Here is a 27,184-nt window from a genome sequence, read left to right on the forward strand (position 1 = left end):
ACTGACCCACCCAGGCCCCCCAGATTATAAACTTCTTGAGATCAGGGACCTTGTTTGATTTATCTTTGTACTCTGCAGGCCATCTACCACATATGACACCATAAATAATATAAATGGGGAAAAGGGAGGAAGGAAGGAGTGATGAGGGAAGGAGCTCAGACTGAAGAAAGGATGGTGTTATGGACTGAATGTTTATGTCTCCCCAAAATTAATGTGTTGAAATCTTAGTGCCCAGTGTGATGGTATTAAAAGGTGGAGCCTCTGGGAGGTGATGAGGTCATGGTCTTGAGGGTGGATCTCCCATGAATGAGATGAGTGCCCTTTTGAGAAGAGACAGGGAGGGCTTCCTGTCTCTCCATTCACCACTACGTGAGGATACAGTGAGGAGGAGACAGCCATTTGCAAACCAGGAGGCAGACCTTCACCAGACACCAGATCTGCCAGCAACTTAATCTTGGACTTCCCAGTCTCCAGAACTGTGAGAAATAAATGTTGTTTAAGCCACCCAGTCTGTGGTGTATTTGTTGTAGCAGCCCAAACACTAAGGCTGTAAGATCTCCCCAGCTCTGAAATTCTCTGGCTCTGTAAGATTTCTGAGGCAGGAAACAGTAACGCTCTCTTAAAGCAGCACATAAATTATCACAGTACTGGTTTGGTGATCGTCTGCCTTTAGGAAATCAGGGTATATTTAGTATGCCTGCTCATTTGTTTCTGCCATTTCTTCAGTTATTTAGAGTTATTTTGAGTTTTATGTTTGTTTTTGCTGGGGAACTGTATTAAACTTTTAGATGCAAAATGAAAATATTTATTAGGCTCCTCAGATGTTACCTGAACTAAGGTGACTTTAACTTCAGTTCTAAATAAGAAAGTACAAAACTATATCAAGACTGCTGTGTCACTTAGCACTACTTTGCACCCTTCCTGGCATTCTCTGTGGGGGCCCAGAGCTGAGTTGGCAGAAGGAAAGTGATTTATTCCTGCACATTTGGAAGTAGAAGGGAAGTAAATAGATTCTACTTTTACATGATCTTCCTCTTTTAAAGGTTAATACCAATATTCCCTATCCTATTTTTTCTGTTTTTCTTTGTTTTCCTGCCCTTAATTTTCTATAGCCCTTATCATCATCGAAGATACTGAGTATGGTTTATTTATTTATTTTGTTAATGGTCATTCTATCCATGTTAGCCTCTTTGCAAAGAGATTTTTGTTTTGCTTTGTTTTGTTTTGTTTTGTTTTGTTTTGTTCACTAATACATCCCCTGTGCCTTTAACGGTAGCTATCCATGTTAGCCTCTTTGCGAAGAGATTTTTGTTTTGCTTTGTTTTTTGTTTTGTTTTGTTTTGTTGTTCACTAATACATCCCCTGTGCCTTTAACGGTGCTCATTGTAGGCATATTATAGGTATTGATTGAATCTGTATTAGTTCTCATCTCCCTCAACAGTGCATTTAAAAGCAAGGGGCTTGGGGGCGCCTGGGTGGCGCAGTCGGTTAAGCGTCCGACTTCAGCCAGGTCACGATCTCGCGTTCCGGGAGTTCGAGCCCCGCGTCGGGCTCTGGGCTGATGGCTCAGAGCCTGGAGCCTGTTTCCGATTCTGTGTCTCCCTCTCTCTCTGCCCCTCCCCCGTTCATGCTCTGTCTCTCTCTGTCCCAAAAATAAATAAACGTTGAAAAAATAAATAAATAAAAGCAAGGGGCTTGAGTGATGGCATTTCCAAAAAGTGACAGGTTTACCACACTGCAGCCTTATCTCTGATTTCTCCCAGAAAATAAGAACAGTGAAACAGCATCCATAGCAAAGTCTAAGTAGATGATGAATAAACACATAGCTTGCATGCATATTTGATGACAGTTTTATTTTCAAAACTGTAATGAGATAAAAATATATGGTTGAAGTTGCCAAAGCAACTTAAATTCAACATAAATAACTGCTGCTCTTCATCTGGGAATTTCATTTATATACAGAACTTTTTTTTATGTCCTTAAAAATTTTTAAGTGGTATACTAGATACAGCTTATGCAGCATCTAGTACCCCAAGGAATGTTTTTACTCAAAGAAGGGAAACGAAAAGGGCAGAGAAATATCCTCTTTGAGCCGGTGATACAACAAACCTGTTACTTCTAACAGCTTTGATTTCCCGAAAATAACTAGATGGCAAAGGGTGTCCAATTTCTTAGGAGCAGTGAATATAAGAAGGCTGGCATTTTTTTTTATGAGTCACCATTCACTCTTTTATTGGGTCAAAAATCCAAAACTGAGAATGTGGTGAGGACTCTTCGATTTGCTTTCAAAGCAAAACTTTATTGCAAAGCATAAGAGTGTCAGGAAATACTGATAAAGTATGCCTCTCCTTTTGAAGTTAACAATCAGTGTAATTTCTTCTCAAGCTTCTTGGGAAAAGAAATCCCTACTTTTTTGGATACAAATAAGAGAATGTTTAAATATGAAAGCACCTACCTAGTTTCATTTTTAAGGAGGAAGTGAGAAACTGCCCCTCCTAGAGATGGTACCCACTTCCACTTAGTGGTAGGCAAGCTTGAAGGTGAACTCAGTCCTCGGGCTTGTATCCTTAAAAGGTTAACAAAGTAAAAGATGTGGAATGAAAAAGTTTGAGATGAAAAGATTTCTTTCACTTTAAAGCATGGTGCTTCACGACCAATTGTATGGATGGGTAGATTTGTGGTCTCTAGGGTTTGCTCATGATCTGTGGCCTATATATCTCCATTTAGTAATATGTTCCAAGGTTTTTCCTATAGATTACTGACTTCACAATGGCTTCCCGATGCATGCCTTTTCAGCATTTCTTCAGAGAATATTTATTCTACTGTTCCTTGAATATATCTGATTTGCCCTCTAGGATTGCCCGTTTTTTGAGAAGACTGGTACAATGAATTACAACTTGCTAATTTTAATTTTCAGAGGGGAGAAGAAAAGGCTATGAAGTAAAAATACAAAATGAAGAATCATGTTTCTTTCTGTCAAAACTGTAATGATCATAAGTCTATCAAATTACAGAATTCTCACACTAGATGAAAAACAGATAATTGTATGATATATCACTGACTAGCTGATAGCCCTGATCACAAATAACAGACCCATGCAATTTGCATGATGTTTGATATTTTCATTATCTCGGGCATTTCCTGAGCCTCAGGGGTCAGTGGATGGGAGGGTATTTCTTATACCAAGTAATGAACTTATTTCATATGCTGATTGTATTTCAGTCTTAGTCAGTGGATCTGTGAGCTTTTATATTAAGGCATGGTAGGTGGCTTAACTCCTTGATTAGAGATGTAGTCTTAAAGGTACCATCCACAGCATCCCTGGCCATCGAGCACCCATAGGTATTTTTGTAACATGACCCTGTGTCATGTGGACAAATACAAGAAAGTTCACTTTAGGCCATCAAGTCTTGTTGACTCAGTGTTGTCCTCAGGAAGGAGATTGATGCTCAACAAATGCTAATTAAGTACCTAAAATGTATCAAACACTGTTTTGGGCACTGTGCTGCAAACTGATAAAGACTGAAAAGATTGCTGCCCCAGTGAATCTTCATCTTGAGGCAGGGAGTGTTGGGTAGGGGAGACAATAAACCAAATAGCATAGAAGCAAATCGTCTTTACAGATGGTGGTGACAATTGCTATGTGAGACATAATAATAAAGATGTGATGTGATGGAGAGTAACCAGAGCCAGGTGATGTTCTCCTTGAGATAAAGCCTCAGAGAAGGCTACCCTGGGGAAGTGACATTTGAAATGAGTCCTGAATATGGGAATGATGAGCCAAAAAATGAGTCGAGTGCATTCCAAAGGGAACAGCAAATATGAAGGTCTTAAAACAGGGTTACCCTTAAAGTGTTTGAAGAACCGAAAGCAAAACATGTTTATTATGTTTAAGGAAGGTGAAAAATACAGGAAATGAGACTGGGGACATAGGCAGGGACCTATGTAGAGGTCCTTGATAGAGTACAGTGAAGATTCCATATTTTATTCTAAAATGTACTAAGCCAAATCCTTTTCTGAAACCTTTGTTTCTGTTTCTGTTGTATAAACATGAAACCAATGATAGGGAATGCAGCTTCCTAACCATTAACACTCCTGAGTCAGGATGATATGCGAAAAGAGATGAGCTCCTGTAGAGAAAAATGCTGGTAATAATAGCTTGTATTTTAGAACACCTGTCTCCAAAGGAGAACATTATTTATGATGCCATATCACACTAATCGCAGTAACCTTGTGATTTAGATAGGTACAGGTTTTTGTGGAATACATGAAGAAACTCAAACATTTTAAATCGAGTTGTTCTTTGACTTCTTAAGTAGCTCAAAGGTCTAGATAAAATAGAATATGCCCCCCCCCAAAATGAAGAAAGAGAAAAAAACTAATATGAGAAATAAAAAGAGCTACCAAGAGAGTCATACACTTAGAGCACAAAGGACAGCAAAGCAACCTTTATTTTCTTGAAAAGTCAAGAAAATGATAGAAGAGGGGTGAAAAAAATGTGCATTTTAAATAGTCAACTACACAATCAACAAGTATAGTTTCATCTTTTAAATTGAATTCTATGTAGAAAAGAGGCTAAAAGCATACATTTTTGGATTAGGTAAACCTGGATTTTAATTCATTCTCTTCCTTATAGTAGGCCTTTGATCTTGATTGTTAATTTTTTCTTTGTATAAAATGGGATTAGTGATAATACTTACTTCATAAAGTTGTTGGAAGGATTAAATGAAAGAATACATGGAAAGTGAGAAATTGAGTTCTTTATGGAAGCCAGTTAAAACTAGCATTCCTTTTTTTTTTTAATTTGCTAAATAGTATTTACAAAATGATTAATTTCCCAAACAATCCACAGAAGCCTCCTTAACACATAACAACACATTTTAAGCTCTTTCCTGGGTTTTGTGGCTGGAAACAGAAAATGACGCAGTAATGTGGTATAAGAGAAAGAGGAGTGTAACCTCCCCTTTTGCAAAATGCAAGATTGCTGACCCCAGGCAAATTTGTCTTTGGCAATCTCTACACACCTTTTCTCATCCTATTTTTTAGGTCATTAATCCCTTCTTGAGCTTTCTAAGCCCTATTCTACCCTCCCCATTACTTCTTAGATAACATTTTCTTTTGTTTCTTTTTTGGCTAATCAAAACTCCCATTCAAAGAATCCCTACTGCTCTTATTTACTTAAGAGGAAGCAATCTGATTGGATTAATTTGCCCTTCACTGTCAATGACTACTGGCAAGGCAATGCATTTGCAGCCATTTATGTTTTTAAAATGTAATTTCTGCAATTCCAAAATAATCCCTAAATTATAGAGTTTTCATCTGACATGAGTAAAAAGGGTAGAAAAAAAATTCAGACATTTGGAGGGAGAACATTGTGCAGTCACAGTCAGCATCTGGGAGAGCTCCCACTGGCTCTTCCTTTGTACTTGGAAATAAGTGCTCTAAGAATTTTCATAGGGTTGTCCATAGTAGCAGCATTAGGGACAATGAAAGAACAAGGTCGTAAGTCAGTTCTATGAATGACTCATTTGTAAATTGAGTGTACATTAGCTTAGAAATATTAATAAAGCCCTTTGTTATCTATACAAAGATATCCAGGAAAGAGATTTGCTTTACTTTGCAATGTCAGACCATCGCCTAGCATCAGATTCTGGTCCCTTACTTTAGGGACCAACAAATTGGGATATTTAATATCAGATGTTTAGCGTAGACAAAGGTTTTTGTTTAGTTTTGTTTTACTTAGTTGTCAAAAAGATAAGATAGCTGACACGAATACTTGGAACTGAAAAGGAACTCAAAAAATATTTGCTGAAGACTGAATAAGCAAATGGAAAAGTTAATGACGTAAGGAAAAGCAAGATACTGACAAACATGCCTATCAATATTTTAATCATATATATATATATATGTATATATATTTCAGTTTCAATTTATACCCATCTGTTTACAACCAGTATGCAGTGTGAACTTATAAATTTGAAGTTCAATGAGTAAATTTATATAATCAGTAAATAATAAAATGTTTCATAATTTATTTCTGTTTTGAAACGTGTTTGCATACTTTGTAGAAGATAAACCTACATCCTATTTTAGTGTTTTATGAAAATGCTACCACATTTACATTAAAAAGTGGTACAAGCTCTCTGAGACCATATCATCATAGGTTCTTAAGGAAAATTTTCTGAATCCTTTATATGTGAGTATATCTTAATTTTAAGTCATATAAAGACTATAGTTCACACACTGGAAAGGATAAGGTAGCTGGCTTACTTCAGCTCCTATTCAGACTTGAAAACACAATTAAGATGAACAAAAATAGATGTATTTTAAGTCCTATTAGCATTTTTTGCCATGGTAGGATTGACTTGACCACTCTGGTGTTACTTTTTCTGGTGGAAGTTTAGACTCACAAGCTTTCCCCCAGTAGGTCACTTTCTGTATGGTTTCCTTAGATGCCAAGAAATGATAATGATAATGCTAACATTTATGGGCTACTGACTTTGGATCAGACAGTATGTTAAATGCTTTATATGCATGATCTTAATCTTCAAAGAGCTCTATGAGATAGAGATTTTTGTCCTAATATTAGAAATAATGAAAGTGAGGTTCTAGGAGATTAAATAACTCACCTACATTGTACAGCAAGAAAATAAGAGTACCAGATTCTTCTGACTACAAAACCAGCATGTTAAACCATTATGCAAGTCTTCATCTTGTTATGTATTCTCACTGGGAAACCCAGTCACCTATGCCAGTTGTACTAACGGCTTCTTCCTTCTTCCTGAGTGGAAAGAATGTGACAAATGTGGCTTGCAATTCCTAAGGTTTTATAAATTTAGACTTACTTTCAGTATGAGTCTCTAGAATTCAAGAAACCATGCAAATGTGCATCCACAAATGCATACACTCAGGAAACAAATGGCAGATTCAAGACCTAATTTTAAATATGCTACATGATAATCAATTTTTAAAGTTATGCTCCAAAAATACTCCTTAAAAAAACAAACGGTACAATCATCATTATGAAAATCATATTCATAACAAATGTATTGCTTGACCATTTTTCCAAGTTGGTATTGATTTCCTTATTGATTGCTACTTTCAAAATTGGAGGAAGCAATAACAAAGGATACTGGTGATAGAAATTTCTTGTTCTAAGGCCACCCTGTAAGAATTAATAGAATCCAGGCTTACCCAAATAAGGAAAAACTGAATTGGTATTTTTTTAGCATGTAGTAAATAATACATGCATTAAAAATGCATGCATTACTTGCATGGTTTACTGTATCATTCTTCCTCTCCCCTTTTCTCCTGCCTCTTTGTGGATTCTTAACAAACCATGATGTGTGTTATGATCCCATTAACATCTTCTAGACATTTTAAAACTAAACTTACACTCTTCTCTGAGTGGTCCCACCCTGTGAATGGCTTCAGCTCTTCAGTGTTCAGTGGGTCATGGGTAGTCCCTTAGTGTTGGCCTACATGAGTTACTTTTTCTCACTTACTGTTACTTCTCAAAAAAATATATTGGGCCCTCTGGATGTTTTCTCTAGAGTACCTCCAGATATTTGTTGGAAGGTATCTTTTCCTTTCATTTAAACATTTAATAACTTTACAGACAGGAAATATATGTAGATTTTCCCCCCTCACTCCCTGATTTACTCTGTAGTTTGAATTATAAGTATTTTCATATATTAAGACATTTTATTATTTATCGCATATTGCAGCTTTAAGACCTTTGTATGCTTTTACTCCCGCAGGAATTTAAATGCGAACTCATTTCCTCTATGCACTCAATACACATTCCAAGTTCCATAGCATATTTTCTAATTTCATTTAAAAATGAAATGCTGATATTACATTCCATAGCAGAATAAAGGACAATTGTTTCCACAGGAAAATATGATATGAAAACACATCTGCCACAAAATTGTGCATCCTTTAGCATATGATTTCTAGAAAAATTTATGTAAAATGCTGATGAATGAAATCAACACCGAAAAGTATAGCCACTTATTTTTTAAATGTTTACGAATCCCATGTCAGTAAACCATATACAGAGTTGGAAAAATAAGCTGTTGTGAAAAACCACGATACATGGATATTCCTTGTCATACATATACGTCGTTTATTCAACCATATCTTTAGTAATTGACTACATTGTTCAGCTACCTTTCGTTAACAATGCAGCAAGCATGCTTCTTAATAGAGTTGTTTCTGATTGTTTTCTCTTCATTCAATTTCATCCTTTTTACCTACTGTTTAAAATCCCTACATTGAGTACTCACCCACAAGGAAAAGCAAAGAAATAGAAGATTTGGAACGAAATGTACCTACTCATTGCTTTGTGCATTGAAATGTGGATTTTCCTGCATAATCACTAAAGAGCTTACAATTCATTCAAAGATTTTTATTTTTGTCACTAAGCTGTTGAGTAACTAGTTTGAATGTTCTTTTTCACTAGCTTCCACTAAATCATTGGGGAAGCCATAGACTCTGGTGTTTGAGACCAGTAGCTTTAAAGGGAGACAGATATAAATTTGTATTTTTCTGACCACTTCCTGGGTGGTGAAGATGATACTGAACCTCTCTGAACTTCACTTATATCACCTCCAAGTTGGAAATTTAAACCATGATGGAATAAATGAGATCTATATGAAAAGCACTTGGCACATGGTATGACCTCAATACATTTTGCAGGTAGATGCTATTATTGCTATTAGGTCAATGGTCATGGTAACAGAGCATTATCTATAATATATTCTTACTATCTTGTAAAGTCTGTTGCCAGTGATCATTACTCAGTACCAAGGCTTTGGAAATAAAGTGACTCTAAAATAATAATATGTGCAGGACTACTGCTGACAAAGGCCTGGCCATGAGTACACAAGGTTCAAAAAATACCCATTCACATCATATACTTGATTTGTATAGTTACCACACTGCTAGTAATTAGGATCTGGATGGATAGTTGTAACTGAAAAGACCAGTTTTGGACATGGAATTTTTCCTTAAACGTGTGCATAAATATAGTGTCCTTTGTTTATCAGTAGCTATAGCTCTCTAGAATTCTCTCTAGAATTAATTTACTATTGGGAACACTCTTATAAATAGAATGATTGGATTATGACCTGCCACTGTATAACAACATTCTTTAGTGGACAGAACAAATACATTGAACACCAGATTTGTAGCACAATCTTTGTGTTTGGCCTTGTGCTTTTCAAGTACTATCTCATTTAATCTTTGCCCATGACTCTTACTTTAAAACAAAGCACATTTATTTGCATTTATGAGAAAATGAAGACTTGCCGAAGGTCAGTTACACAGCTAATACATGGCAGAGTTGATTTCAAAATCAAATCTGTCCAAATGCAGTCTTTTTACTCACTATGTAAGTAGGATTTGCCATCTGGAATTTGTATCAACTAACTACTAAGAAATATGTCCAAATATTTTCGCAAATACCAGATTAGTTTGATATATTCTGACTGCCCAAACCTTGTAGAACTGCATGAATTCATAAACTGAAAAGGAAGAAACAGGAATCCAGTTTTTCAAGCTCATTAAGGACAATTAAAAATCATTTAAGCACAATACATGTGCTTCTCATTTTTTCCCCATTTGTAAATGCCCCTCCTCTAATCAGAACCATGGTGGACTTTGCCTAGATAAGACTTGACCTCTATTACCTATTAGCCCTTAATTTTTTATGCAACTCTGGTATTGCGATGGGATGTTTGTACAAAAACTTAGATGACGTATTCTAAGAACCTGTATGCAGAAGTGACAATTCAGAATGATTCACTGTCACTTTTGGGGATGATGGTTTATAATATTAAACCATTTTCCATAATAAAGTTTTTAAAATGTCTCATTTAATCTTTTTTGAAGGCTTCTCCGACCATTTCCTTGGAAGAAAATATCATGTCTTAGCCTTACGTGATGCTCATTGGATTAAAAGAATTTTATTACAACAGAAATGTTATTCAAGTTAGAGTATTTTTGTGTATTGTACTCAGTATGTCCTCCAGGTGTCCTGGTTCACACCTCAGCTCTGTCAGTCTTTGGCTTCCTATGATTAGGTGTTATCTGTCAGTCCTGCCCACTATACTCTCGGGTCCCTACAGGCCAGGCGCTGTGTTCTCACAGTGCCTATATCAAAGTCTGACAACCAAGTGATGTTTAATGAAATTTTTATAAGTACTTAGTTGAAGAAAATAATGTATGCTTTTAAAATTTGCATAATTCCAGAAGTTGGTAACGAAGATATGTATGTGTCTAAATTTTCTTTAATATCCTGACCTCTCCTTAAAGTCAAACCTAGTTATAGAAGCATCCCATTTGGGTTTTTTTGTTTTTTTTTGTTTTTTTGTTTTTTTGACTGCAGGAAGTCTGTCCACTTTATCCCCCTAGCTTCATAACTTACTTATGTAACCTTTAACAAACCTCATGGTGCCTCTCTTTTCTAGACTATAAAATGGAGACATTAATGGTAATTAATCCATATAATTGTTGTTAGAATCGCTTCAGATAATCATCATGAAATACTTCCCAAAATGGCCAGCATGTAGGAAATAGTCGATAAATATTACTGATCTCCAGTGGGCACAGCTTGCCACCCTGCAGAACATACTTGTTTTGGAATAATCTTCAAATCCAATAAGAGCTTGTGAAATCAAATGTTTTAGACAACAAAAAATGAAATGGCACTTAAAATACTTCTTGTTGAGAGGGTTTACATTTGGGAGGACAGGAAAAAATATTTTTTTAAACAGTAATATGTCTGTCACTTTATTAGACATATTTTTTACATTAACTCATTTTTATTGGCAACTGCTTGTTCGCTGACTCAAACTGTGATCTTTGGGTTTGTAATGTCTTATCTTTCTAACTATACCTGACCTCCTTGACAGAAGGGAGCTTTTTTTTTTCAAAACAGAATCTTGGACAGTACTTTATAAATATTTAAAAATATACACGTACTTTGAAACAATTATGTATATGTGCATATGTCTATTTGTACATTGTATATGATGTGTGTGCATATCCAGAGAGAGTCCTATTCTAGTTACATATGTAGAGGGACATGTATAATTGCATATAATAGAATGGTTTGTGAAGTGAATAGGATTGAGTATCAGATATTATGAATGTCATTCCTGATAATATTTAATTTCAAAAAGATGTTGGGGAAGTCACTTAACTTCATTAAACCTTGGTTTCTTCATTTAGATGTGCACCATCTAATAGGATTTTCTGCATTGATTTGAATGTTCTATTTCTCTGCTGTCCAATATGGTAACCACTAGCTAGCTACATGTGGCTGTTGAACTCAAAATGTAGCTAGTGTGGCTGAGAAACTGAATTATACATTTTATTTAATTTTATATGTTTTAAATATAAATAGATACATGTAACAGGTAGCTCCATTACAGTATACAGAATCAAGGATGACAGGACAATATCATGTGAAAAGAAGCCACACTGAATTTCCTTGATATGGGTGATACAATTACTGTTTCTCAGCAGAAGACTGTCCTCTTTTGAAATACTTAAATTCTCTCATATTATCTTAGGCCTTTACAATTTAAACTCTTTTTCCTTTATCTTTCTTAACAGATCTTGAAAACTTTAAAACAAGAACAAGAAGCACTGTGTCTGTCCGACAAGGTCAGGGGATGGTACTCCTATGTGGCCCACCAGCCCATTCAGGAGGTAAACTATAAGTGCACTGAAATGTGCACACTTTTCACTTCACTTGCTGCTATTTTGTTGTTGTTGTTGCTTTTTCTCCCCTTGGCACTAGCTAAAGGAAAAGTGTCATTTGCAGAGATTCTCTGTGTCAAGGAAGAATCATTGTCAGTGCCTCCCATAATTAAGATAGGAAAATACCAGATTCTGCAAATGTTCCAACCCAGTGCTATTTAGCTGGCACAAGGGGAAACACACCTGAGTCAGTTGAAATAAGAATCCTGTTGCTTAGTAAGGCAATGTAGGTAAAACTACCCATGCTTTCTCCAACTCAATTGGTTTCAAAGATGGCCTTGCTTTATTTTGTCTCGTTTTTTTGGCTAGGGAAAGGATCAGATCCAGAACCCAAGTCCTCTGACCACAGAATCCAAGGTCACTTTGTAAAGACTCATAATGTCTACATCAGTTAGGAATTCATTTGATGTGTTTTTAAGTTTATTTTTTTCAAGTTTTGTTTAATTTCCACCTAGTTAACATATAGTGTAATAATTAGTTTCAGGTGTAGAATTTAATGATTCATCACTTCCTTACAACACCCAGTGTTCATCCCAACAAGTGTCCTCCTTAAGTAAATAAGTAAAAAGTAAATAAGTAAAGATAAATAAGTAAGTAAATAAATAAAGAGTAGGGAATTTGTTTGACTGCAAATAACTGAAAACCCAGCGAACACAAACTTCAACAGGCTTTATGTTGTTCTTACACACATTTCCAAAGGTATGTATTCTCAAGCTAGCACCACTTCCTGAGGATGTCTTCCAGGATGCAAGTCCTTTCTCGCATCCTTCTCTGAGGTCCTTAACAGGTGAATGGCAAGGGTAGCAAGTGTGCAGTCCAGACAGGCAGAAATGGGAATAGGCAAGAACAAAAGTCCCAAGTCTCCCTCTCAGTTTGCATTTGTATTATGAAAGGTTCGCTTTGCCGGAAGACTTTTACCTACATGTCACTGGTCAGCTACAGTGGCAAGAGAGATGGAAAAATCAAGTATTTTGTACAGATAAATTTGATGGCCCTGAAAAAAATCGTAATTTTGTAAATAGGGAGACTATGGAACTTGCAGTTTCTGCTAAAAGGACCAACGATAACTGAAAGGCAAATCTGACTTCCCATAAGGGGCACAGCAGTGTGGAGGCTTAATATATAATGCTGTCTATTAGGATTCCTCTAAAGTTGTGGTAACAAGATTGATAAACTCTGTTCTTGGGAATTCTGGCTCAAAGTTGAATTTGCTATCTGCTATCCTTGTTATTATCTTAATTTTCTCTTTGGCTTAACGCATGATGAAAAGACAAAAAAATTAAACTGAGAATTTGAAAACATCCTTCTATTTTTGTCCTGTGTTCTGAAGTTGTAACTTTTCATTTCTCATCTAATGCCCCAGCTAACCTTTGCAGCAGGAAGTAACAATTAGCAAGATAGCTGAAAAGACTCGTACTTCTAATATGATGGGTGTTAAAAGCACATGGAGGAGGCCTCCCTGAATCTAAACTGTGGACATGGAATTATTCAGGGTTCTGGGTTTTGAAGACTGGCAGAGAATCCAGGTTAAATTTCAGTAGTTTGTATTCTGAGAAATAGGTTTACTCCTTAGGACTTGAGTTTTCCCTTCAAATTAGCATCAGAATAATAAAATTTGGAGTTCTGACATGAGGTCCAGCCCTAGCGCTGTTTCAAATCATTATTTGATATTGAGCAATTTTTTTTTAATTTTTCATATCACACTCTTCTTATCTATAAAAAGATGAGATCAAAGGAAATCTTTCCGATCCCTTTTACTTCTATCATTACATGGTAATAACTCAATAAGACTAAACATGTTTATTAACTAGGCTTGCATTACTGAATTCTGTCATTTATACAAAGAAATCAATTAACTGGACCTATATTTAGGTAAAGTGAAGTTCACTCAGACTGACTTTTCTCTTCTTACTATAAAATCTGATCAAGGGGCGCCTGGGTGGCTCAGTCGGTTAAGCGGCCGACTTCGGCTCAGGTCATGATCTCGCAGTCCATGAGTTCGAGCCCCACGTCGGGCTCTGTGCTGACAGCTCGGAACCTGGAGCCTGTTTCAGATTCTGTGTCTCCCTCTCTCTGACCCTCCCCCGTTCATGCTCTGTCTCTCTCTGTCTCAAAAATAAACATAAAAAAAATTTTAAATAAAATCTGATCAAAATAAGAATGGAAGGTTTTGCTAATTTCTTCTGCAGTCTACGTTCACAGCACTAAACTTTCATAACATGGCAGCAATTCCAAAAATTAATCTTGTAGGCTTATTAAGAAAAACAGTACCCCACTCCTCCCTGGCATAATGGTATCTTTGGGAAAGCCAAAGCACCTGAAGTGTTGCTGTGCTGCTACACAATGAGACACCTGAATACTTTCCCCTTCCCACAGAGAAATATATTAAAAATTTTCATAGACATCCCCTGAAATGTGCTTGTCTCTGCTGGCAGCAGTCAGCAGCTCTGAAATCCGGTTTTTTGAGCTGTGCTGACATTCCTGACAGTCTTGATGGTGAAAGACAAGGAAATAAATATTCTCATTATGGGCTTTATTAGAAACCGTGTGCTCAGTAACACTGTGGGCAAGGCAGGGAAATTTGCAAGAACGCAAAGAAGATCTTGAAAGTTGTAGGGGAGTATCTCAGACAGCCATCAGTTTGGGGCAGTGGAGTCACTGATGATCTGATGAAATACCCCCAGTTGTCAAAGCCCTCCAGTGCAAACTGTATAGCAGGGGTTCTCTCGTTGCTTCTCCAGACAGTGTTTCACCTGAAAGCTGGCAGAATCACCATGAGCCACTGGATATACCGAGCATTTTAGACCCAGCATATGGTATCCCAGTTTAATTTGTAACAGATCATGCAGAGGGAAGGAAATGAGTCAGCCTTTTATTGTATCAATGGGATACTGAGTAATGGCATGAAATCCATTGTAAAGGATGCTGCATGTCCTGTTTCAAAAGCTGTGAGGTGTCAGACTTTCTTAGGGTAACATAGAAATAAGCAACAATTAATCTATTTTGAAAAGCATTTCAGACAGCAGGTATTTCCAGGACTCTATCAATCACTACATGTACCATCTTTGTTGTCTTTTGGTTAATAGAACAAATTTAGTTATGATGTCATTCCATAGATTCTACTATTCAGTTTTAGCACAAACACCAAACTGTGGAAATCACTGTGATGGACTCTGGTTGTCCGTGATGTCCCTTCATATTAGAAATAGAGTTTATTGAGATCCAGAATTTTCACCTGGCTTTCCATCACCTCCAAGGTCATTTGGCACCAGGAATTCAGGATCCTTAACCATGCTCTCATTAAGTAGGAATATGACTGATGTACTTTGAGATTCTTCCTACCAGCGTACTAAAATTGTATTATTCATCAGTGAATTCCTCCTGAACTGTTCAGGGAGGTTTTTGTTCTCACCTTCCTTTTTGTATGTGTCACCAAGATCCTTGCTACTCAAAATGTGGTCCATGCACCAGCACCATCTGCCTTACCTGGAAGCTTGTCAAAAAGACCATTTCAGGCTCCACCCATGGCCTACTGAATCAGAATTCACATTTTAATAAGATCTCCAAATGATTCATATGCACATTAAAGTTTGAGAAGCCCCAAGCTATTCTCTCACACACACCTCACTTCTGGCCACTGGTGGGCAGGAAGCTGAGGCATAATCAAGGCAACATGTTAAAGTCATGGGTGCCCAACCATTTCCTAAAGATATTTTAATTCCACAAATCTGGGGCAGGATTCCCAAAACTATTGTTTTAGAGACTCTGAGGCAGCACCACATTTAAGATCCACCCACTTTGATCACCTTCTACAAAGCCAGCCCAGAATCACACTACTGAGATGGAGTGCTTTGATTTCCACATCACCCAAACAGAAGGGTCGAGTACTTTTTATGTCAAATTCATATTTAAAATAATTTAAAATAAAATATAATCACCTCAGGCTTTACCTTCATTTATTTTTGTGGATGTTGATAAGGGAGATGAACAATCAAGAAAAGACTGGCTTTTTCTCAAGTGTGTGTGTATCTTCAAAAGTAGCATTTTACATTTGGCCAGCTTTTTACTACATTACTGTTAGTGAAAGTATGGCTTCCTAGAGTATTAAAAATAAGCCACGTGATTCTGATTCTAAGATTATTTTCACTGTTATGGGTTTTTTTTAGAAACCAGCTATAATTGTCATCATTAGATGATTTTACACAGAACACATTTCCATTAAATTTGGATTCTGTTCACATGGCATGAGATGCAGGAACCTTACAACAGAGCATCTGTGGAGTTCTTTATGGTGTTTATAATGCTTTAGTTGCCATTATATTATCTCTGATCCTTACAATAATCCTATAGGAAGTAAAGACATGTATTTCATAGATAAGGAAATTGAAGCAAAGAGATTATGTGGGGTCACACACTAATCAATGGCAGGGTCAAGAGTTATCTTTGCCTAGAATGTGACCCTTTTTTTTTTTTTTTTTCCAGTCCAGGAGACAACACTGGAAACAGGTACTGGATTCTCTATGCCGGCGATTCTCTGGGTCCTGTCCCAGATCAATTAAGTGTGCCTTTCTTGAGAGGGGTCCTCTGGCATCCTTTATATTTTTAAAAGCACTATACATGATTCTAATCTGCCGTCAGGGTGCAAAATGTGTATCTCTGCATTACAAAATCAAGTAGATCTTGTCTCAGCAAAACCTCTCTATCTGCAAACCTCTCCAGGGTCCAGGAAATTTGATTTGATCTGGACATATCCACGAATATTATAACCCTGAAAGAAGTGTGCCTTCCAACAGCGTAGTTATTTCAGCTGGATCATTTTGTTTTTACTGTAGGACAGAGGAAAAAGCAGGAAACTGGGACACCAAATTCCAGGCCCAGATCTCATATTAACTTACTATGTGGTCTTGGGCCAATTACATAACTTTTCTGAGTCCTTTTGGTTTCTGTCTTCCCACATATACTCTTTCTATCATCAAGATGTCACCTTCAGGATCAGGCTCACCCAGTTTCTGTAATTTTGTTTAATGTTTATATATTTTTGAGGGGGAGGGGGATGGGGCAGATAGAGGGAGACAGAGAATCCAAAGCAGGCTCTGCACTGTGAGTGCTCAAACCCATGAACCGTGAGATTATGACCTGAGCCAAAATCAGGAGTTGGCTGCTTAACCAACTGAACCACCCACGTGTCCCAGGCTCACCCAGTTTCTTAGTGAATTCAAACTATGCCAGCAGGTCTTGGGTCTGGAGTGATGTTGCTATGCTAAAATGAATGTCCTCTATGCCCAGAATAATGCTCAAGACATCCACATTTTGTCAAGCAGCCAGCTCTGCCCAGCCCCACTCCATGCCAATCCCCAACCCCAGCCCCATACTGGATCCCATGCTTACCAGTTCTATATACTTTCAGACTTCTGGGTGCATCTTTATTTACTCCAAATACCAATTCATTTCACTGTAGTATAGACACTAAGTTTAGCTCTTTCCCTCATGTTTCACCCAAAGATGCATCCAGATCCAAACCTGAGACAATAACACACTGTCCTGTGGGTCTTAAGTACTGCTGACATCTAAGAGGTTTACTTACTGGGCCCCATCTGCCATATCAGACTCCCTGGAAAATTAACATCAAAATGGCTGGGTTCTAGTTTTATCAACCTGTCATTTGGACAACTGGCCACTTTCTTCAAGAAGCAGCCCAGTTCCAGCTTTCGTTCATCCACGTTTTAGGCTGTCCCTCTCTCCCTGTGTCTTTTTTCTCAGTGTAACTCTCCAATCTTCATACAGTATTATGTTATCCAAATAATATTTATATTTGTTCTATAAACCTCTCAAATATGTTAGAGTAAAAACATGTAATAAATGTGGCAGCAATTTGCACAGTTAAAATGCTGCATAAGATATGTAGGAATAAATTTAACCAAGCAGGTGAAAAACCTATACTATGAAAATTATAAGACATTGTTCAAGGAAACTGAAGAAAACACAAACGGATGGGAAGATATTCTATGTTCATGGGGTGGAAGAAAGATTTCATGTTAATATGTCTATACTGTACAAAGCAATATATACATTCATTGTATTCCCTATCAAAATACAAGTAGCATTTTTCACAGAACTAGAATCATCCTAAAATTTGTGTGGAACCACAAAAGACCATCAATAACTAAAGTAATCTTAAGAAAGAAGAACAGCATCACAGTCTCAGATTTCAATATAGACTACAAAGCTCTAGTAATCAAAACAGTATGGTACTAGCACAAAAACAGACACATAGATCAATGGATCAGTATAGAGAGCCTGGAAATAAACCCATTTTTATATGGCTATTTAACCTACAGCAAAGGAGGCAAGAATATACAATGGGGGAAAAGACAGTCTCTTCAATAAATGTTGAAAAACTTAACAGCTACGTGCAAAAGAAGGAAACTGGACCAATTTCTTACACCATACACAAAAATAAACTCAAAATGGTTGAAAACCTAAATATAAGACCTGAAACCATAAAACTCCTAAAAGAAAACATGGAAAGTAATCTCTTAGACATTGGCCTTAGCAACATTTTTCTGGATGTGTCTTCTCAGGCAAGGGAAACGAAAGCAAAAATAAACTATTGTGACTCCGTCAAACTAAAAAGCTTTTGCACTGCAAAGGAAACCATCAACAAAATGAAAAGACAACCTACTGAATTGGAGAAGATATTTGCAAATGATATATTCAATAAAGGGTAAATATCCAAAATATATAAAGAATTCATACAACTGAACACTAAAAACACCCAAATAATCCAACTAGAAAGTGAGCAAAAGACCTGAATATATATTTTCCCAAAGAAGACATTCACGTGACCAACAAACACATGAAAAGACGCTCGATGTCTCTAAACATAAGGGAAATACAAATCAAAACTACAATGAGATGTCACCTCACACCAGTCAGAATGAGAATGACTGGTACCAAAAAGATGAGCAACAACAAATGTTGGCGAGGATGTGCAAGAAAGGGAACCTTTGTGCACTGTTGGTGGGAATATAAATTGGTGCAGCCACTATGTAAAATGGTATGGAAGTTCTTCAAAAAATTAAAGATGGAAATACCATATGATTCAGTAATTCCACTACTGGGTATTTACCCAAAGAAAACAAAAACACTAATATGAAAAGATATATGCATCACTATGTTTATTGTAGCATTATTTACAATAGCCAAGATATGGAAGCAGCCCAAGTGTCCTTTGATAGGATAAAGAAAATGTGGTGTGTGTGTGTGTGTGTGTGTGTGTGTGTATACACACACATATATGCATGCATACATACAATGGAATATTACTCAGACATAAAAAAAAATAAAATAAAATCTAGGGGCCTCTGGGTGGCTCGGTCAATTGAGCATCAGACTCTCGATTTTTGGGTCAGGTCGTGATCCCAGGGTTGTGGGATTGAGCTCCATGTCAGGCTGCACATGTGGAGCCTGCTTGGGATTCTCTCTCTCACTCCCTACCCCTGCCCCACATATGCACACATGTGTGCTCTCTCTCTCAAAAAAAAAAAGGGGGGGGGGGGAGAATGAAACCTTACCATTCTTGATAACATGTATGGACCTAGAGGGTGCTATACTAAGTGAAATATGTCAGACAGAGAAAGACAAATATTATATGAATTCACTTATAAGTGAAATCTAAGAAACAAACAAACGAGAACAAAAACAAAAAAAAAAAAACACAAACTCATAAATACAGAAAACAAACTGGTGTTGCCAGAGGGGAGGGCTTGTGGACCATGGGTGAAATAGGTGAAGGGGATTAAGAGGCACAAAGTTCCACTTGTAAAAGGAATAAGTCATAGGAATGAAAAATACAGCATAAGACACATAGTCAATAATGTAATAACTTTGAGTGGTGACAGTAATTAAGATTATCATGGGGAGTATTGCCTAATGTATAGAATTGTCAAGTTACTGTATTATACACATGAAACTAATATAACATTGTAGGTCAACTATACTTTAATAAAAAAGCATATGTATTAGGGATCAGTCAAACATGGGTAAACTACCTTGTATGATGTTTGATATTTACATTATGATATCTATGGGAAATGCATGCTAAGTTTCTTGTCTAACCCAAGAAACTTTATGTGTTTACTTAAACAGATACTGCAAATTCAGTGAGGAAAGGCTAACCTTTAGTGATAGGGTTATTAGTGCTACAGACTACTAGGTATTGTTTTGTTTTGGGGTGGATTTTGGTTTTTCTATTGGGGGGTGGCATTAAACTTTCTTAAGACTTGTTTTCACTCTTTAACTCTACCATATGCCTTTGAAATATATGAACCTGGACTCTTTCATCTGAAATTAATGGTCTAGCTTCCCCCCCCTTTTTTTTCTTCCCACTTTGCCAATCAGAGGAGATTTCAACTCATTAGATATTTAGTCAGCATAGAGTACTGTGAAACCGTCTGGAAGGCGATGATTTTCTTCATTCATTAAGCCTCCCCTTTTTCACTCATTGAGCAGAAAAAAGAGCCACATTGATCAGAGACTACTTGTTATAAACCCTTCCACACAAATGGCATGGTGGAGTGTTTCATTTTTGGGAGGATAGGCCACTAGGATGATTTGTCTTTATTACACAAATACAGGCTCCGTTTCTCACAGCCGTGAGATCATTTAGCTCAAAGAAAGAATCGGCACCGGAAGCAAAGGAGGGAATTAGGTCTTGCATGTCTTAAAGAATGACTTGCTTGTCCCCCATCAGGTATGACTACAAGAATTACGGTTAGTATTTCTGATATCAGTCATCTCCACAATTAGTTAAGCTTATTCAATAATGCTACTGGCATACTTTTTGCCTTTGATTTTCCTGTCAGCTTTTTAAAACAACTTGAATGTTTTATGACTATACTTTTGGGTGCTTTAGTGTCAACAACTATGTACATCTGAAGAGAAAAAAATGAGTGCATAAGTAGCAAAAATTTCCTTTTCATAGAATAATTTCTAAACCTTTTGTAGCCAACCACCAATATCTTAAATTAGCCTGTATAGAGAATTGTTGGTTTGGGTTCTAAGAAGAGTTCCTCAGGAGTGACAGCCATATACTTTCTACCTAAACTGTTTTGCAGCCACAGCAAATCCATAAACTTAGAAATTAACTCAGCTACTTAATAAGTAGCAATTAATTAAATTTCTTTGCTTCCAGTAGCCTAAAGAGAATCATTTAGTTAAGAAAAAAGTTATTCCAGAAATAAATTTCAGGAAACTCTTTTCTATCTCTTTGTTTCCTCCTTTGCTTCTGTGTAAATGTTAACATGTTCATTATTTGGCAGAAACCAAAGCATTTTAGTTAAATAACGATGGCCTTAATTACCCAGCTTCTCTCCTGACAGTTACTGTGCATTTAATTTACGGATAGGCACTATGTAAGAGTATTTGTGGATAGATTTATATTCAGGTTGGAAATGTCTCTTTTTAAACATAAAAAAATATCAAAGACGTTATCTCCAGGTTTGAGCCTTAGAACTGGAGGCCCATTGATCAGTCAAAGTAAGGGCCAAACACATTAGCACCAAAAGGAAATGGTATTTGGGAAGTGAGGTTTGATCCGTAAACCTGAATGATCTGCAAACTGTGATCATTTCAGCAAAGCTCAATTTCATGTTGAGCTTTCTCTTTTGGAGTTGTCCTGTCCCAGAAAGCAGTGAAGGATGATATTGTGTGGGATCACAGGTGCTAGTTGGGATGTGAAGAGTCTGGAGATGTGAAAAGCTCATTACATATCCAGTAGAGTACTACCAGGGATGTACCAGCCAGAACAGAACAAATGATCAACACTGATCTTTCAATAACATGAACCTGGCTGAGCATTTCATAAATAATCCAGTGGGCAATCACTGCAGGATGTATGGGAACCATTCTTGTTTTAATGCCCACTGGAAATATACCCTACGAATCTCATCTTTTCAGCTGAGGAAGAAACAAGCAGCTCTTTGGATATGTTTTCAGCAACAAATTGGTGTTTTGTCAGGTCATTGCATCATAATGTTACATTGAATTAAGCAGGATAATGGTGTGGTACATAGAATGAGGAAATGCTGTCTGAGTCCTGGAAATTTGGAAATAGACTCTGGTTGGGAGATCAGAAATTGAAGGCTCCATAATGTTCGGTACTATCAGGGATCTTGATCCTGTGAGTGTTACATCACAAATAAGAAGTCAGCCATTTTCCTGATATATGTATTTTTCAACTTGTTCAGTTAGTTTTCAGACATTTTGGAAGAAAATAACTTAAGTAGGCTAAATCACAGACTTGAGAAAACTACACATTTGGGCAAGTGAAGTTTACACCCAAAAGAGTAAATTGTGGCAATTTGTCTAAAGATAGGGTTATAGTTTCTGATTCTATGTAGTATCAGAATACTGATTTAAAAGAAAATGTTTTAATTAAGTGGTTGTATATTTATCAAGGATGAACAGTATGGATGAAAAACTTCTTTTAACCAAAACTTCTTTTAACTTCTTTTAACTTCTCTTATAGAGAGACCACTTCTGTCCATATAATGAACTAGAAGATATGTCAGATCTTTAATTCAGTAGCTGATTGGAAGAATGTTCATGATCTCATAGGTAGATACTGGCTGCTAACAAAACAAAACTGGGCCACCATGCTGTACTGAGAAAGCTCTTCACATCTCCAACTGTAACACACATCAGAAAGTTGCAGGTTAACACATTATCATAATCTTCACTGTCTAAATTAACCCCTGGAAAGGAGTTGTGTTATAACAACACTCCACAGGAATTCATAAATGCATATGGCAGACACAGCTGGAGACATCGTTGCAGTTGATAATGTAGCATTTCAGAAATATCCAAGGAGTCTCTACTTTGTGATGTGATTTGGAACGTGTATGCTTTCTCATTCCCTTAAACAGCACATAGACCAGAGAACACCTAGGAAATGCCAAAATAGTTTGGTTGTAGGTGTTTGAGGCCAAGTTCTTATCACTTTATGCAAACTTTTGCCTTTTGAAAAGACAAAATTTTTTTAAAAAATGTAGCTGATTTAAGTATCATGTTTCCTCAATTTGTGGCTTCCACTTACTGTAAAACAAGGTAGGTATAACACAGCTCTGAAATGAACACATAAATATAAGAAAGACATTCCTACACCTTCTCATCTGTGAGTCCTGCTACCATTTGAATTTGTTCACTCTATCCGCAAGCCAGCATTCCTTATCAATGTACAGTTCCAGTTTATTTCAGTGGAAATGATTGTGATAAATGGGATTTATAATTAGGTCCTAATGAAGTATGTAAGTTAGGATTTCAGATCGAAGAGAATAGATTGCTTTTTAAAAATAAAAATATCTGACTTTGACAGAACCTCTCAGTTGCAAAGGCATTGGTATAGACGTGGCCAATATAGCAGTGAGCAAAAACAGAATGGTTCCCCTACCATAGACTTACAGGTCTGCTGAGGAGTTAGGGGGTATTCAGATAGTCACATTGGAATGTGTGCTTTTGGCTGTGGGCTGAGTGAACAACAGGGCTCAATGATCTAATCATGTAAAATATAGGCTTACCTTACAGATATTGTGTGTTTAGTTACAGACCACTGTAATAAAGCAAATACTGCAATAATGCAAGCCAAATGAATTTTTTGTTTCTCTGTGCTTATAAAAGTTATGTGTACACTATACTGTATTAAGTGTGAAGGAGCAGTATGTCTCAAAAAATGATGTCCATACCTTAATTAAAAATGCTTTATTGCTAAAAATTGCTAACCATCATCTGAGCTTTCACGGAGTCATCTTTTTGGCTGGTGGAGGGTCTTGCTTCAATATTGATGGCTGCTAATTGATCGGGGTGATGTTTGCTGAAGGTTGGAGTAGCTGTGGCAGTTTCTGTGACAGTTTAGGGTGTTTTTCTGAAAGTAAGATGCTGCTGAAGATATTTTAAGTGAGATAGGGGATGAGTTACAGTGGAAGGCAGTGTTGAAACATGGGTTCTTTGTAGCTAAGGCTGATTTATTATTACCTAGCTTTTTGTGAAAAACAAAGAAAGAAAGTTTTAATCAGACTAAAAACAGAGTAGTCATCAAAAATTTATTTGAAGAATTACCTATAATTATAGCACAAATAGGCCAAATTGAGCAATAACCATAGGAGACTATCTTAATCTGTTCAGGCTGCTATAACAAAGTACCACAGACTGGGTGGCTTGTAAAAAACTAATTTATTTCTCACAGTTCTGGAAGCTGGAATTCTGAAATCAGGGTGGCAGAATGATCGGGTGAGGGTTTTCTTCCCAGTTCACTACAGGTAATATTTTGCTGTGTCCTCACATTGGTGGAAGGGACTAGGGAGCTCTGTGGGGTCTGTTTTATAAGAGCACTTATCCCACTCATGAGGGTTACACCTTCATGACCTAATCACTTCCCAAAGGCCCTACCTGCTAATACTTCTACCTTTTAGGGGTAAGATTTCAAAATATGAATTTGGGGGAGACACAAATATTCAGATTTGAGCAGAGACTCATGACTAAGCAACTAAATTTACAAGGAGGAATGTGGGAAGGATGTCTTTAAAGCCTTTCTGCAATAGCCACATTGTATCTCTATATCAAATATATTTCTTTTTTTTAATTTTTTAATGTTTGTTTGTTTATTTATTTATTTATTTATTTATTTATTTATTTATTTATTTTGAGAGAGAGAGAGAGAGAGAATGAGCACAAGTAGGGGAGGGGCAGAGAGAGAGAGAGAGAGACTTAGAATGTGAAGCAGGCTCCAGGCTCTGAGCTGTCAGCACAGAGCCCTACACGGGGCTCAAACCCACAAACCGTGGGATCATGACCTGAGCCAAAGTCAGATGCTTAACCAACTGACTCACCCAGGTACTCCTATATTACATATATTTCAGTCCAGACATCTAATGTAAAGGTCTGATGTCCATTTCCTTATTATATGAAAACATTTTTTCCTAAGGTATCCAGAGGAAGTGACCTACCGTGCTTATTAACACACACACAGGATACACCATCTCCCTGCTCCCCAAAGTCACTAGGAACCAACAGTTCTACTAACTAATGCTTTACAGAGAAAGAGGCTCACATGGCATATTGGGTGTGGACAAAGGAAAGGGGTTCTACCAGTTCACCGTGAAGGTCATAACTGAAGCAATAGGGAGTTCTCTCTTAGTTCCTCAGAATCTTACTAAATTAATGATAGCCAGACAGCAGTAATTTGGAAAGGGAACATGGCTATCAAATTGCTTTAAACTTAAGACTTGAGATGGGAATTCTGGGACCACCCCCCTACCCACCGCCATGGCCAGTTTAAAGGAATAAAGGGATACACCCACATTTGGTTGGTGAGCCTAAGACCTGAGTAGAATCACAATGTTAACAGACTTAAATAAAAAATCTACTCCATTGTGGTCACCTAAGAAAATACTCACTGATAAAGAGAGGCAAAAGGAGGGAAATGTCAACCATTGTCTGAGGACGCAAAACAGAACATAACAGACATCTCTGTTGTGCTTTCAGTCAAGACAAAGAAAACATGGATTCTATGAAGCAAAGATGCTCCTATGAAAAGCCATCTGATGCTGATATAGACCAGCATTTAGAAGGACCTAACAAAGATTAGAAATGAAAGAATGAAAACCTGCAGTGCAGACACAATAAAAAGCCAAATGAACATTGTAGAAAATTGAGTTAGTGATAAGCATGACTAACTAGATAAGCTTTTTTAAAGAATGCAAAAGGGATGTATAATGATCAGAAAGCTTCATAATAATGGAATTTCAGGAGTAAGGATCCAGTCTATATATCATCAGTATTATTGATAAAGATATTTTATCAGTGTGTACATACTATTTCATTTAATATCATGGCATACTTAACATTCTATACCAACACATCATCCTTTTATTTTTTTATTTTTTAAAAAAAAATTATTTTCAAATTAGGTAACATACAGTATACACAGTGTGCTCTTGGTTTTGGAGTAGATTCCCATGATTCATCGTTTACATACAACACCCAGTGCTCATCCTAACAAGTGCCCTCCTCAATGCCCATAACCCATTTTCCTGTCTCCCCTGACCCTCCCCCTATCAACCCTCAGTTTGTTCTCTGTTTTTAAGAGTCTCTTATGGTTTGCCTCCCTCTCTGTTTGAAACTATGTAAGTTCCACATATGAGTGAAAACATATGATATCTGTCTGTATCTGACTGATTCATTTTACTTAGCATAATACCTTCCAGGACATCATCCTTTTAATAGTAAACACATACTGCACTGTCCCCTCTTTGAGAGGGAATCAAAAGTTTTTGTTTTTTTCTGTAATTTTCTTTAACATTTATTTATTTTTAGAGACAGAGTGTGAGTGGGAGAGGAGCAGAGAGAGAGGGAGACACAGAATCTGAAGCAAGTTCCAGGCTCTGACCTGTCAGCACAGAGCCCAATGCGGGACTCGAACCCATGAACCACAAGATCATGACCTGAATTGAAGCCGGACGCTCAACCAACTGAGCCACCCAGGCTCCCCAAGAGGGAATCACAAATTTTTATGTTATTCTTTATTCTAATAATTAGAGGAAATATAGGTCAGTATATATAAAGATATAAAAACAGAATGCGTTTTTATCTTTTATGTAAAGGTATAAAAAAAGAATGTTTTATATAAAGATATAAAAACAGAATGTGTACCTTCACAGTTAAAGAAATTGTAATCTGTCCAACCAAAGACTAAAGGTAAAGATGAGCAAAACAGCATGAATAAAAAATTCACAAAGCAGATGACAGATACAAGAGTATATAGTATAAGACAGAAATGTAAAGAGATAAAACTTTCATATGAAACATGAGAGCATCACATGCAGTTAAAACTTTTTTTGAGATAATTAGAATATGATGGCATTTATTTTTAAATAAAATATCTATTCTGGGGCGCCTGGGTGGCTCAGTCGGTTAAGTGTCCAACCTCAGCTTAGGTCATGATCTCACAGTTTGTGAGTTCAAGCCCCGCATCTGGCTCTGTGCTGACAGCTCAGAGCCTGGAGCCTGCTTCGGATTCTGTGTCTCCCTCTCTCTCTGCCCCTCCCCTGCTCGTGTGTTCTCTCTCCTTCTCTCTCTCTCTCAAAAATAAATAAACGTTAAAAAAAATTTTTTAATCTATTCTAAGAAAATAGACTTTAAAAACAAAGATGGTAGATTTACTATTGTAGGACCAAGTATTATTTGTATGCAAAAGCATTAGTTGAGAAAAAAATTGTTTTTTTTTAAGTTTTACTTAAGTAATCTCTACACCCAAGGTGGTGCTCAAACTCATGCCTCCAAGATCAAGACTTGAATGCTTTTTTGACTGAGCCGGCCAGACACCCCATGAAAAGCTACTTTTATTATTAAGGTACACAAA

General features: G+C 36.9%; 1 protein-coding gene across 6 annotated transcripts in view; it reads left to right on the forward strand.

Moving 5' to 3' along the window:
• The window catches only part of CNTN4 (contactin 4), an 899,609-nt gene that overhangs the window by 659,772 nt on the left and 212,653 nt on the right, over window positions 1–27,184 (forward strand). For all 6 annotated transcript variants that reach the window (XM_045051879.1, XM_011280163.4, XM_019824595.3 and 3 more), the window contains one exon: window positions 11,623–11,718. In XM_045051879.1, coding sequence (XP_044907814.1) covers window positions 11,623–11,718 — 96 coding nt within the window. The remainder of the gene's footprint in view (window positions 1–11,622; window positions 11,719–27,184) is intronic.

The sequence above is a fragment of the Felis catus genome, chromosome A2 (genome assembly GCF_018350175.1).
Source record: "Felis catus isolate Fca126 chromosome A2, F.catus_Fca126_mat1.0, whole genome shotgun sequence".
NCBI lineage: Eukaryota > Metazoa > Chordata > Mammalia > Carnivora > Felidae > Felis > Felis catus.